Here is a 13732-nt window from a genome sequence, read left to right on the forward strand (position 1 = left end):
GAGTGTAGCTTCCTGAATAGGATTATCGATGTCCTAAAGTTACAAGACAAACTTGTGCTGGCCTGTGAAACTCTCGCTGCAAAGCTTACCTCCACTGGAGGGCATAGTCATTCAGGTTTGACTGATAATAAGTATTTAAATGACCATAGCACGCCAGAAAAGCGCAACGCGCCATAGGTGAAAGCTTACTTCCAAATCTTCTCCTCTCCTTCTTACATTCTACCGACTCAGCCCTCCACTCCACCCTCAGCCTTTTCAACATCCTCAACACTCCTTGTCCGAAGATCATACGTCAGTATGTCATCACAACTGAGCCCTCATGATCTGGCGCTGAAGGCGACGTGCTCTGCAAAAAGACCCCATTTGAAAGCTGTCGACAATGAAAGGGCCGCACGAGACATCGCGAGCAGTGCCCTGAAAGGACTGAAGAACGCGGCGAAGGCATTATCAGTCGATATCGAAACCTTCCACGCAGCCAAAATGTACGGTGATCCTTTGGCCAAGGGTTTTATAGCCAGTGCCGCTCACTACGCCCACTTTTTGATCCTCGATCCCTATAACCAACTTCGCTCTCAATTGGAGAAGTACAGGAGAAATGACAAAACCTTAAGCAAAAGGATGGATGAAATGAGGTTAGCCATTACACTTCTTGGGGATTCCTTGCAGTCCCTGATAGACCGTGGGGCGACTGTGAAGAAGTTCGACGTGTATCCGCCGGAAGGCGGCTCTCAGGTGCCGACCGCATGTCCATTCGAGCTTCTGCACCGCCTCCTCTGTGACTCCCCTGTAATGAGAGAAGCTCTGGCTACTGGGACAGATACAGAAACTCTACGTAAGCTCTTGAGCCCTTCTCTCGCAATGCTTTTGAAACTGACTGCGTCCAGTTTCGCTCGAATTTCGAAAGGTCTTCCGACCATATCTCGGAGGAATCCAAGAGAGGTCTCCCGCAGGCTGCCCCAATATGGTTTTCGCAACAATTCATAGGTCTCCAAAGGCTGTTCAGGTAGTATTTGGGGGCAATGAGGTTGCGTGGCCCAATGTGGAAACCTGCCCTGAGATCTGGGCTATCACGAAAGCCGCACGAGACTATCAGCTTTCCGCGTACATTCCTATTGCACAGCAGGCATTCAATGCATTGGAGCGGCGTGAGCTCTTCAGAATGCGCGAGCGTAAAGATGACATCAACGAATTGAACCAGAAGGCTATCCTTTTCCAAGAACGAACCGATGCCATCAAGTGGTTGCGCCAGCATCCGACCCATCTAGGCCCGAAATCCCTCAGTCAGCGCGGACTTGCCATGAGACCTCCAACATGGCAACGCCGTCCGCCTTGTTATTTATGTGAGGCGATGATGAGTTGGGGGCCGGTCTATGATTTCTACAAGGACAAGGAGACGTGGAAATCCAACATCGTTAGATTCTCATGGGAGAAGAGGGGTGGGAGGCCTCACTGCTGCGCTGAAGCGATCGTAAGGCTTCAATGCATGAATCTCAACTTGAAAGCAGGACTTTCGATGAACAAATGAGACGAGAAAGAAGAAACACCGAGGAACATCAAGGGTAAGTTCTGATCTAGGAAGCTGAATGAGAAACTAAAAGCCGAACTTTTAGCAGCGGACTCAGCAGATCGTAATTCACGGCAAGGTCACTCCACCAACATGGTCCGGAATCTACAGCGCTTGGCGGTCTAGCATTTCAACAGAGCTACCAATGCAGGAGGTAAGCAACCACAATAACCTTGTTATCCAACCTTCGCGCGTTTTCTGACCACAGCAGTGCGCTTCAAAATCCAGTCTTTCAGCTACGAAGGAAAACCATAGTACTTGACGGATCTGTCATGAGGAAACAATTCTGATTATCAATTTTCTTGTCCTTCGACTTTCCTTTCGCTGGTTTCTTATTTGCGCATCACCGTGGGCACGTTTCCTTGCTTCCTCATATGACTACTTAATAACGGCAGATACGGTTCAAGGACGGCGTTATGACGACAAAGGCGTCACAGGCGTGGGAGAGGATCTGGATACAACTGAAATAGGGCGTCATGATGGCGGAATTTCCTGGCTGCTGAAATCAGTGCACGACCTCTAGACCCCTGAAAATGGATTCCCTGTGCTTTCTTGCCTGCATATGCATCTGACTGTCTGATTACCTGCCTGCATGTTTAACAGACTGCCTTCATGTTTCTTTGTTTGGTCCAACTAGTACGCCCAAGAGTGTTTGGGGATATAATGTGTTGCAACCGCTAACCCACTACACAGCGCACCATACGAACGTTTATGGATTGGTGGCGTAGTGGTAACGCATGTCATGGTTAAACATCACATCCATGGCAAGTCCCAGGTTCGAGTCCTGGCCGATCTGACTGCAGGCTTTTTTGCCCTTTGTTTTGCTGCCGGGTGGTGTTGAGTGGTAGCGGGGTGTCTGTGTTGGGGCCTCTTTCCGTGGTTGTGGTTGTCGCCCAACGAAATGGGGGGGAAAAGGCGACAGCACAGCCTCCAAACAAAGGGTAGGGAAGAGCGCGACTGTGGTCGCAAACGAAAGCTCCTTGACCTTGCCACAAGATAAACTTTCACTCGTAACTATGCCTTCTCAAGACCAGCTCAACAATTTTCAAAGAATTGACGCCGAGATGAAAAGGTATCCGCCTTCAGTCGCACCCCAGGCTCTCAAAGAAGTTGAGCCCGATCGTGGCGAGAGAGATGCATACACCAGATACGTGCTCTTTGAGATGAGCGGCACCAATCTCGCATCTTGCTACACATCGATGGGCCGAGATGCTTTCGTGCATACAGTCGAAAATATCAACCTCTTCTCACCCACGAATCCGGACTTGTACGGCGCGCTACAAGATGGAGTCAATCAGATTGATGTTCCCTGGATACCTTTGGGCTACACATCGAATGCCCTTTATCGGCTCCATCACAACTTTTACGGACTCATCCCACATCAGAACGCCACCGACGTGTCTGAGGATTACTCCTTTCTCGGGGTCAACACCAACACTCCAGAGCCCGCTGGGAACCGCCGAAGGCCACAGCTTTCGGCAATGTCCACAGATTTGGCTGAGTCGGATGACAACGAGGTCAACGGTTTCTCAGCTCATCAGCTGGGTGAACTCATGTCCTGTCCGTGGGTCAAGACCGAGGGGCGTCCTTCCGACAACTGCCCCGTCCATCGGAAACCTGAAGAGTGGGTCAAAACAGGCTTCTTCGTTGTAGCACGACTCACTTCTTCCGGTGTAGCTGAGTGCCTGTGCCTCATCATGGACGGTTTCCCCGAGATGGATGACGGCTCCCGCCCTCCCCTTGACCACAAGGATTGGGGATGCCTCCCAAAAGAAGGCCGTGAAAAGCGATTCACTTGTGCCAGGATGAAGGGACCGCCTCTGTTGAGCGGTAGAGGTTATAATACTCGTTTCCAACTCGAGCAAGAAATTGAGAAGCCTGTGGAGCTTGTTCATCTCAAGAAAAACCCAACTGGTAAAGGGTTGATTCGAGAGACTGTTTACCGCGACCAGGGGTGAGTTCGGATCTAAGAAGCTGAATGAGGAACTGAAAGCCGAAACTTTAGCAGCGGACTCAGTCGTACATGACCATCGCCGTCGCTCACATGCTCTGCCCGGGCAACGGAGGAGCAATCTTCAAGAGACATCTCATCCGGTGCATCGCTCCCATGGCTCCCTCCACTCAAGACCCAAAGCCTCAAAGACCTTCCTCTCAGCATCCGCCCAGCTGCCCTCGACTCCATCAGGGCCCTCCAGCAGCACGACCTGTCCCGTCTGGCGATCTCTCACTCCGCTGCTGTCGAACTTCCAGCCCTTCTCATTCTTCACAAAGCGCCTGAGGTCTCGCTCAAATGTAGTGTCGCCCGTCCAGCCCAGGACGGCACAACCCATGGTGCGCCACGGAGACACGATGATGTCGACACGCCGATGAGGATTGGGGTTCTTTGCCTTTGGATTGGCGGCCAAGCCAGCCTCTCGCGTTTCCCATTGCGGGTCCTGCCACACCACTAGCGCTTTGTCCAGTGAGTCAAACCCACCCGCAGCACTCCCGGTGTTGATGAACGGCAGGGTAATTTGCCCGCGGGTCGAGTTTGCGGTGCTGAGGAGAAGGGTGTGTGTTATCCACCCTTCCTCCTCCAGGCTCGCTACAAGATCGGTGACCAGATCCTGCGTACATTCGAGTTGCCGATGGGAAACAAGAACGTCAACGTCTCCCGGATCCGCTTTGCCACGACGGTACCCACCAACCAGCGCAATTTCGACGCCCTCTCCGCGCAGCCGCACTGCATGTCTGCGTACGGTGGCGGCAATCGACTCAACTTCGGGATGGGGGAGAGGCTCTTGAAATTCGTCGTAGTATTTGACACCAATTTGCTGAACCCGCGATAAGGTGCTCCAGCCGTGTTCGATCACGTCGTCAATCTCGCACCAGCCGCGATCAAGCAAGAAGTTGCGCGCGGTCGTGGCACCCACGCCCCAAATACCGTGGAAAAGGCGCAGGACTTTCATCTCAGGGTCGGATTTCGCATCCTGCACGGCCGCCAGTGTTCGTTCCCCTTCGTCCTCGTGACTATCACGCCATTCCTTCCACAGCCCGGAAATCTTGCCGTCGCAGCCAGGCAAGCAAGTGACTTCGGTTGGCGATTGGAGTCTGTATGGGTACGCGGCTAGTGCTGCAATGCTGGTACTATAAGCGCGTACACCAATCTCGTCCCCTGTCAGTGCCCGCGCAAGGCGAATCTGTTTCAATTGATTGATGAAGGCCACGTTGGGCGGGTCGGCGGGCGTTGCGCGCTCGCAGGCGTACTTCTTTCGTTGTTTGACCCAGGCTGGAGGTGGAGGAAGGTCTTTGCCATCGTTACTGCTCGAACCCTCGTGTTCACTGGTAGTTCTCTGGAGGAGTTTCGATTTGGAGGTGGCGGGCTGGGTCGAAGAGGTGAAGCTGCGGTTGCTGAAATGAGTCGAACCACTGCCCCTGGACCCTGCTCTGCGTTCCTTTGGGGAAGTCTCGTTGGAGGCATCGGCTTTTGCACGTTCCAAGATACTTTGACCAGTTTTGGCCGCCAAGTTGCTGGCTCGCGAGCTCGGGGAGGCTGGAATAACGATTGGGGCTTTGGAGGCGAGAGTCGCTTTGAAAGGTGGCGTGGCGGGCGGCGGGTCTGTTGGCTCTCCCTCATAAACGAGGTAGTCCTTCAAAGGAAGCAGCTTGCCCGTTCGGTATGAATCGTCTATCCAATCCATTCTGACCACCTTGACATGATTGTCGTCGAAAAGGTCCGCAGGGGCTCCATTTCCTGCTGAGGACTGCGCAAGAGTCGATAGAGACGAGGGTCCTGAGAAAGGGGACCTGGTGTGTCCGGTCGACTGAGCTTCAGTTTCGTCTTCCGTCGATGAGTCTCTGTCTGAGTGGTCATCAATCTTGCGGCGTTTCAGCGGCGGCTCTCGAGGCTGTGGATTCAGCGTTGAGGACTCGGGCTTCGTTGGTGTTGTTTCTTTGGTGAAAAGCTTGCGGCTTCTCAGTTCCAACTGTGCCCTTCTCTTGGTGCCAACTTTCCCAATCACTATCTTGGCCTCGTGTATGTCGTATGTCATCCGGGCGCCAAATTCAGCGAGTTTGTCCTCGCACTCATGAAGGTCGTCAACCGAAAAATGAGTGGGAAGCACAAACACCGGAGGCAGGCTACTCAAATCTAGCTGAGACTGGGGCCTTCGAGAGCTGGATGCCGGAGCAGGAGATGAGGACAAAGGAGAGGAGATCATGGTATAAGACAGTCATGAGAGTTTGGGTTTGCATCAACACGGTCGCGCGCCAGGAACTCGAGCGAAGCCATTCGTGGCGCTGCAAGCTTCATGTATGGGCAACAGAGAGAAGAAGGGGGACAAAGAAGGCAATCCCGCTTCCGTGTAAGAGCAAGCCCTTTCGAGCCACCATGATGTTGACGAAGAAGATGGACGGAAGTGTCCAACGAGCGGGAAGACGCAACAGGCTCGCTTAGCGCAGTTGACGTCATCACGATTCCTTGACCCCGGTTTGCACGACGCGCCGGGCCAAGGCTTGGGACGGGACGCGTCCACAGGCACTTTCGCTCTAACTACTCAACATCTCCTTCTCTACTCTTCACGCGCAACACCTTTCGGTCGATCTCAAGCAAAAATAACGGCGCAGGTACCCCCATTCTTTCTTCAAGGGCGCGGCCGTATCTAATCTTCTACGTACATCTAGCAGGCGCTCACCAGGAACTTGAATTTCCCAGTCGCGTACATGTATACTGTTCCAGCGAGCACACTGACAGCACTCCACCAAATTGTGTTGTAGCTCACCTGCGTCTCTTCCACCACTCGGCCGACCTTTAGCTCTCCACTGACTATATCAGCCCCAGGCCCTTCCACAATGTAATCGCTCCACTTGACCTTTTCAATCTTCTTCTGATACTCGACTACGGTGCCGCTCCAGTTGTTGGTGACTCTTCCATCTTTTGTCTTGTACCAGCTGGAACAGTTTGGATCCGCAAAGGCCGACTTGCCGAGTCGATTCTGCAACTCGACGTTGAACGCCCTGACAATCTCCGGCTTCGGTTGGATTGCCAACGTCTTCCCCTGCCTTCGACCATCTATGACGGTCTTGATCATTCCGGCAATGTATCGAGACTGCGCTTCAACCATCAGCACGATGCTATTGTGACCGAGGTTTGTGTTCGGCCCGTAAAGCATGCCGAAATTGGGCAGGCTCTCGACGGTAATGCCATAGTACCTAGTACTCGCTCCATCAGCAAATTTTCCCAGCCTTGTGCATCGTGCGTCCGACTTACGCCTGAGGGCCTTCCTTCCAAACGTCAGATAGGGAGCGTCCTCCCGAACCCACAACCTTGATTGGGTACATAAATTGCACGGACCGAAAGCCAGTCGCGTACACCACAAGGTCGAATTCCTTGTGATCGCCGCCTTCTACTTCGATTCCAGTGCTCGACATGCGATTGATGTATCTAGTTTCGAGGTGGACATGCGGTTTCGCGAAGGATTTGAACCAGTCATCGGAGAAGACGGTGCGTTTACAGCCCGGAGAGTACTTGGGGGTCAACTTATCCCACAGATCAGGTCGGTGGGGCAAATCGCGCTTGAGCATGACTTTAAACTGCTGTTCCACGTACAGCGATGACCCAGACCAGGAGTTGTAGAGGGCTTCGTGAGATTCTTCTCTCCCGTCCATGATCACGGCCCTCTTTCTCCAACGGTACGGAGGGCACCAGCGGAACAATGCGCGCCTGGACGCGGGAATTACAACGTCGTTTCGAGGAAGTATCCAGTTGGCCTGGCGTTGGAAAACGGTAAGTGATGAAGCAGTCTGCGCTACTTCAGGAATGAGCTGGATAGCGCTTGCGCCTCGAAGACAGTCAGCTGCTGGCCCAGGCTGCACGATCAGTCTTACCGTTTCCTATTACAGCGACACGCTTCCCTCGCAGATCATAGCTCGTATCCCACCTCGCCGAATGCATTGATTTGCCTTCAAAGTCGTCCATCCCAGGGATGACGGGATATTGTGGCGTGTTGAGTTGGCCGACTGCAGAAACCAGAAAATCGGATGAGATGGTGTAAGTCTCTATGAACCTGCCATCCGTTTCTCCCGCAACTCGGACAGTCGTCTTCCATTGCTTGTCGGAATCATTCCATCGTGCTTCTTCCACGGCAGTGTTCAAACGCATGTGGCGAAACAGGTCCCATTTTCTGGCGATGTTCTCAAGGTACGCCTGTAATTGTCAGATTTGCCCTCAGCATGGGATTCAACTTGTCGCACCTGGAGCTCCTCTTGCCCAGGATACGTCCGTGTCCAGTCCGGGTTTTGTTCGAATGAAAACGAGTAGAGGTGGCTCCAAACTACAGTTGTCAGCGTTGTTGCAGATGAATCGTTCAGGCACGACCTACTATCGCAGGCGCACCCAGGATATTTGTTATCCCGCCTTGAAGGTCAGTCCAGCGTTTTCTAGTCTTGCCAAGGCTATCTTACCAAGTTCCACCACATCCACTGCCTTTCTCAAGAATGACGAAATCTCGACATTGGCTCCGCTTGATCAAGTCTATCGCCAAGCAAATACCTAGACACTTGCTCAGTACTCTATTCCCGTTTTTCCGTGTCTCGTACTTACCAGACATTCCAGCGCCAATGATGACCACGGTCGCCCGTCTGAGGTCCGTGTTGGCCAAATTGACTCCAGGCCATGGTTTGGTTTCCGCCATTTCGAAGGTTGACGGCCAGGACAACGCGGGGCCATGCAAAAAGCTGCGCGCAACGACTCTATTAAACAGACGCTGTGCCAACGGAATTGCCCTTCAGGGACTCTCAGCTCCCTGTCAAGAAACAAGGATGTCATACTGCGAGGTCCTTGGACGGTATCCGAGAAAGTTGCTGCCCACCTTCCCTCCATTGCTCGACAGCTCAGTCCGTCTACATTTTGCCAAATCCAAAGTGGAAGGTTGGCTAGAAGCTTGTGTTGAAAGCGCGATCTAATCGTTTCATTCGGAAACGCTTGGCACAGGAGACGTAGGTGTACATGGAACTCGCAACAGTTCTAGCAGCCTTCCAATTGCCGCGCCAGTGGCCGATTGGGGCAGTCTTGGCCGCACAGGTCAGTGACCTGGGAGACCCTGAAGCAGGTGAAGCACCTAGTTCTTGTTGCCGAAGTACGCTAAATCCGTTGAGCTCGGAGGTTTGCTGCGGATTTCCCGAGGTGTTGCGCCTGCTCTCTACATAGAGCCGCACCATAGCGACATTGTGCGCGGGCTTACTGGTTGATTCGCAGCAGTCGCATGCTCCTTGCGCCATCTCACACGTCCTAGATGATGGGCGAGAGGCAGCGAGCAGACGGGCCAGAGTGGAACACAAGACGACCGACAAGATGCCATGAGGAACTTGAGTGCTTGTGCAAATCTACGTCTGACGACACGTACTTGGTCTGCGCCACTGCCATGGAGAGTTCCGAGAATCCATTTGCGAGGAGCAGTCAAGTGCAAAAATGACGATCGTCTATTTTTGTACTCGAGAACCTCGGTCATTCCAGATATCCACACGGGTCGGCGAATCGTTGTGCAGGCCCTTGAGATTCGCTCATTGTATCAAATGAGGAGTGCAAAAATCGTTGACCTGATAGAGGCCGTCATGGAATAGGCAAGGGATGTGGGTTACGTGGTGCATGCACCTTCTGAAGCCGTTGTAAGCTTGAAACTAAGTCTAAAACAGGAGGTGTACAGCGCGCAGGGAAGCTTCATCCTCGGAAAGGCCACCACCACCAAGACAAATTCGTTTTTGTTGGTTTTCGCTTGTACTCCATCAATTCATGATCCAGTAGCTTTCTGTGTCTGAAAGAGATGTGAATGCTGGCTCGAGATTATTCTGCTCTGTCCGGAAACATGATGCGACTCGACCCTGCGATGTCACTGCATGTTTGACACATTCGGGGGTTCCGATGCTTCCCGACGGCCTCAGAAGTTCGGAGGCCCGAGATCCCACAACGAAAAGTACGCTGCTGACACGTCTTGATGTATGATGGATGATGTACAGTTACCAAGCGCAGAGAGAATTAAAAGTGAACATATCCCAAACACATTTGGGCATGCTAACAGTCGGCCATGGAGGCCTGAAGGCCGGACATACCGCGAATAAAACCTCCGCTGGTGACGTCCCGACAGAGGTTGGAACATGCAACAGGTCGAAGAGTTGGAATATTCGAAGGCTGTTCATCTTTTAATATTCGTGGCTTTACAGGACGAAAAGATTCGGAGAAAACCAAGAAGTGCTCAAAAACCACGATCGCGACGCCACTGCTCCTCCCAACCAGGGAAATAGGGGTATTCCTCCAGCGTATGCACCTCCCAATCCTCCGGAACCAGGCCCTTCTCGATCTGCTCCTTCTCGTACGCCTTCAACGCCGGGCGTGTTACGTGCTCGGTGTGCCATGTGTTTTTGTACTTCATCAGGCTCTCCTTTCCTTCACTCAAGATCTTGAGCACGATTGAGGGGATGTAGGGCTCGTCGCGGAACTTGGTCACCGGCGTGAACAGAGCCTTGAAGTTGAAGACGACAGCGCCAGAGAGGGGCAGCCTGCGCAGAGTCTGCCAGTCTATGCGCAGGTGGATGCGCGAAATGTCCACATTCGGATCCTGGACATCACGGTAGGCCTCGTGTGGGTCTCCTGCGGGCATGTACAACGGCTGGTCTACCTCAAGACCCCAAGAGCCGCGCTGGATGGCCTTGTCCGTTGGCTTCTTAGCAAAGTATCTGTGGCTTGGTCAGAAAAGCTTCGCCCGTTTCCAACAAGGATGCCGAGACTTACCTGTCCATGGAAAATGACATCTTCTCCTTGTAGTCAGGAATGGGTTCGTGGATGGCGTCTAATCGCAGGCCCGCCTTGCTTCCCAAGTCCCATCCCAGCGAGCTGCAAACTACGCCGCAGCGAAGGAAGTAGAAACCCGTCTCGGGATCTCTCAGGACCATGGCAAAGTCCTCTGGAACGTTGTTCATGAGAACCTCCAGGGGATTTTCCTTCTTTAGGTCCGCCTTTGTCTTAAGAATCCCGTTATAAAACACCATCTCCTTCTTGTCGAGCCGGAAATATTGCGGATACCTGTGGACGAGGAATTCGAGAGCCATCTCCATGAGTTCTTTGCAGGCTAGCTCCCCACCCGGTAGACAGTCGAGCACTCGATTTCCGACCCTGGAGTAAATTTCCTGTCGTTGCTTGATGCGCTCAGCGTAAGTGTCTTCGAGCTCCAGCCAATGGTCGCTGTCCAGTTTGCTAAGTGCTGCGTACAGTCAGAGATCGATCGAAGTACTCGAAGGCAATTCACTCACACATGGTCTGGTGGTACGCCCAACGGAACGGCCTGTATGGTCGGGGCTTCGCCTTGTTGATATCAAATTCGGGCCATGCTTTCGGTAAAGGAACGCCGCTAAGCTTTTCGTAGTCGGGAAAGTCGCCCAGCGCCTTGATTTCTTCAGACGAGAAGCCGGTAGCGGTGTACACAGTCCGATCCGTGGTCAAGATATTTTCATCGAGCGCCTGGGGAGTCATGGCACTCGGTTCGTCGGCCAGCTTGTGCACTGGTTTTCCCAATTTTTCGGAAAGAGCTGATGCCGCGTCGAGCTCAGCGAGTACGAAGCGGCGCGACGGCGGAAAGGTGGTGGAGTAGTCTGGCTTCCCGCCATTGTTGTTCGCTTTCTTTTCCGGCGACAGTGATCTCGGGGGTGTGCCAGCACTGGAATTGCGCCGCCGAGTGATTCCAAGTCGGTAAAGAAGAATGTCGCGTTGCTTTTGGCCTGATGCAAAGTATACCGCTGATGAGAGGAGAAAGGCCAGGCCCAGAGCAAGAAGCAAGAAGCCGCCCATGGTGTCGCGCAACGAACGGAACGCGTTTGCTGGAGTGTAAGAAAAATCAGGCAGGCGACCGGATTGACACTGCTGCAGGAGCTTCCTAGATTGACCAGGGCAAGCTGAGACTTGGAGCGATCATGTAGCTTCCAAGATCAAGTCTATATACTGGTCAACGCTGCGCGCGCAGACAGCTTTCTTATCGCAGCGGGATGCGGGGCGCTGGAGAAGGCACAAGATACGACCGAGGGGCAACTTGCAAAAGGGAAAAGTAAATCGGGTCGAATGACATGCTTCTGAGCTTTCCGCAGAGGGCATGTAGACAAGATATCGACAAGGAAACGTGGGCGTGGATTTGCTATCCGCAAAAGGGCCAACCGCCAGAGCAGTCCGTCTCGCACACCCGCCTCCCCATTCGGCCTAGCTCTGCACAATGGCGCTAGGCCCCGTTTGGTATACATTTCCCCCGGATCTCGCATTGCTCCAGAATCCCCCCCCGTGACTTGGACACCCAAAGCCGCCTGCGTCTGCTTTGCTTGCGTGCGGGTGGCTGTCTGTCCTTCTTATCTCAAGGCCTCCGACCCGTTCTGTCGACCGCGACCCCTCGAATTGCCACATACGGCCAAAATTCCCGCCGTCGGTGTACACAACGTCTCAAACGGACCTCTCTCCAGCTTGCTGTCATCACCGGGATACGTAACTAAGCCTCTTGCGATGTTGCGCAAGCATAGCTGCCGCAACCTTATCGATTGGCCACAGGTGCCTGTGGCTTGACCTTCCGCGGTATGATGCCACCGCTTTGACCAACCCACTCAGGCTCCCCGAGTCGACGCACCATGAAACTGCCCTCATGTCAAGGCACGCGAGAGCCAGCACAAAAACCGGTCGGCGACCTGGCCTTCGCACTCAAAGTGACGACTCCGTACCGTTCGAGACTTCCGGCACCCGTCGTCAAAGACGCCATTGTGGATCTGAGCCGGACACCATGGAAGAGTGGAGACGACAGCGCAAGCGCTCACCGCGAGAAGCTCGTTCCCCCTTCAAAAGCGTCGGACTGCGCCTCCTCGCACGCGTCGTGTTTCCTTCCTGATCTTTGACATTGTCTTCTCAGAAAGCCAGCGCTTTTCTGGTGTGGACGCTCTGCGTGACCAACGAGACTCTATTTCCATCCAAGCACGCGACATTTCATCATGCATCCGGCATCAATTGTACGCCCGCCGCTTCAAGACCGCGAGAAATCATTCTCCCACTGCAGTCCGAGCCCGCCAGGCGTTGCACCTGTGTCCCACGAGCCGTTCCTGTCGCCACTTTTCCCGCCAAAACAGCACGATTATGTCAAAGAGCAAACCCCCTTCTACCGCCTCGAACTTTTGCAACAGACCGATTCTGACGACTGCTCCTCCATCGATGCAACTGAGCCGAAAGGACTCTCCAGATCTCGCGTCTTTGACTCCATCCTACGCCTCAAGGATGCCCGTTTCCTCGACGCGCAAGCCATGGGCCAGAGCGTGGTGATTGGGGCGGTAAAGATTGCCCACGCCCTCGAACGAGCGAGGCGCCTCTTGTCCAAACGCGATATCCAAGAGCGAAGGCGCGCTCGCAAGCGCGCTGCGGCCGCAAAGTCAAAAGAAAGCGCCGCGGAGATGACCACTTTTGAACTTGCATCGTTGTCTCCAGAGGCCCTCGAACCGTCGCTGCAAACACCGTCACCAGAAGCAGCGGCGGCGTCACCGGCTGAGGAGCACCAACAGGATGCCGAGGCGTCGTGGGCAGGCCAGTCGCCTGCGAAGCGCAGTACGCTAGTCGAGCTCTTTGCGGGCAAAAAACCGCCGCGCCGGGACTCGGTCCTGGATCTTGGATTCGAGCTTGCCGACCTGCATGAATGTGTCCCGTCGCCAGCTTCGCAGGGTGATTGAGCGGCGCGGCGGTGGCTCACGGATCCCAACCCCAGATTGAGAAGTCACAAGAGAAGACAAGACTTGTGCCGGGCTTTGTGGAAGAGGATCACATTTCGCCGCTCTCCCGCATCTGCGACTAAGCTCTCGACAGCGGCACGAAAGGTCGAAATGCGATGCACCTGACTTTGCTGGAAAGAGTAGATCGTGTTCTGTCTCTCAGGCTGACTTGCTCGCGACTTGGAATCAGATCCACCTGAAAACCACGTTCGTGTCCAGAGCTCCGATCAGGTTGAGGATGGTACTTTTTGCGAATCAGAATCGCCTGTGTCCGCTACAGCCGATCATCAAGCGTCACAAAATCTCCAGCCTCGGACCCTCTGACTTTACTCTTATCCTTTCTCGTGTTGAACGGTCTCAGGGACAAACTGATCTCCCACGGTTGCTTTCTTCAAGTACATCAACTCCACCGGG

At 53.7% G+C, this 13732-nt stretch overlaps 6 protein-coding genes and 1 non-coding gene across 7 annotated transcripts; 4 read left to right on the forward strand and 3 right to left on the reverse strand.

Moving 5' to 3' along the window:
• Positions 1-297: 297 nt before the first annotated feature.
• Positions 298-1525, forward strand: J3D65DRAFT_602646 (uncharacterized protein; the record flags this gene model as incomplete). Its single annotated transcript, XM_066798137.1, has 2 exons — positions 298-832; positions 885-1525. The coding sequence occupies 2 exons, from the start codon at positions 298-300 to the stop codon at positions 1523-1525; spliced, it is 1176 nt and encodes a 391-aa protein (XP_066656345.1).
• A 752-nt stretch (positions 1526-2277) lies between these two features.
• Positions 2278-2360, forward strand: J3D65DRAFT_t61. The gene has a single exon. It is a non-coding gene; the product is annotated as a tRNA-Asn (tRNA).
• Positions 2361-2387: 27 nt separating this feature from the next.
• On the forward strand, positions 2388-3586 carry J3D65DRAFT_339508 (uncharacterized protein). Its single transcript, XM_066795473.1, has one exon. It carries the CDS (start codon positions 2581-2583, stop codon positions 3520-3522), a length of 942 nt encoding a protein of 313 aa, XP_066656346.1. The 5' UTR covers positions 2388-2580; the 3' UTR covers positions 3523-3586.
• Positions 3418-5936, reverse strand: J3D65DRAFT_339498 (terminal deoxynucleotidyl transferase-like protein). Its single transcript, XM_066795472.1, has 2 exons — positions 3588-5936; positions 3418-3530 (listed from the first exon to the last, which is right to left on the reverse strand). The coding sequence occupies exon 1, from the start codon at positions 5761-5763 to the stop codon at positions 3652-3654; it is 2112 nt and encodes a 703-aa protein (XP_066656347.1). The 5' UTR covers positions 5764-5936; the 3' UTR covers positions 3418-3530; positions 3588-3651.
• A 135-nt stretch (positions 5937-6071) lies between these two features.
• On the reverse strand, positions 6072-8235 carry J3D65DRAFT_658115 (cyclohexanone monooxygenase; the record flags this gene model as incomplete). The annotated part of the gene is made up of 7 exons (XM_066802536.1): positions 6072-6754; positions 6813-7383; positions 7430-7748; positions 7796-7875; positions 7924-7958; positions 8006-8075; positions 8145-8235. The coding sequence occupies 7 exons, from the start codon at positions 8233-8235 to the stop codon at positions 6223-6225; spliced, it is 1698 nt and encodes a 565-aa protein (XP_066656348.1). The 3' UTR covers positions 6072-6222.
• Positions 8236-9792: 1557 nt separating this feature from the next.
• On the reverse strand, positions 9793-11381 carry J3D65DRAFT_551468 (uncharacterized protein; the record flags this gene model as incomplete). The annotated part of the gene is made up of 3 exons (XM_066797039.1): positions 9793-10273; positions 10329-10797; positions 10847-11381. 3 exons carry the CDS (start codon positions 11379-11381, stop codon positions 9793-9795), a joined length of 1485 nt encoding a protein of 494 aa, XP_066656349.1.
• Positions 11382-12553: 1172 nt separating this feature from the next.
• J3D65DRAFT_667319 (uncharacterized protein) lies at positions 12554-13279 on the forward strand (the record flags this gene model as incomplete). The annotated part of the gene is made up of 1 exon (XM_066803010.1): positions 12554-13279. The coding sequence occupies one exon, from the start codon at positions 12554-12556 to the stop codon at positions 13277-13279; it is 726 nt and encodes a 241-aa protein (XP_066656350.1).
• Between the last annotated feature and the right edge of the window lie 453 nt (positions 13280-13732).

Source organism: Phyllosticta citribraziliensis (assembly GCF_038025025.1).
Source record: "Phyllosticta citribraziliensis strain CPC 17464 chromosome Unknown J3D65scaffold_5, whole genome shotgun sequence".
NCBI classification, from domain to species: Eukaryota; Fungi; Ascomycota; class Dothideomycetes; order Botryosphaeriales; family Phyllostictaceae; genus Phyllosticta; species Phyllosticta citribraziliensis.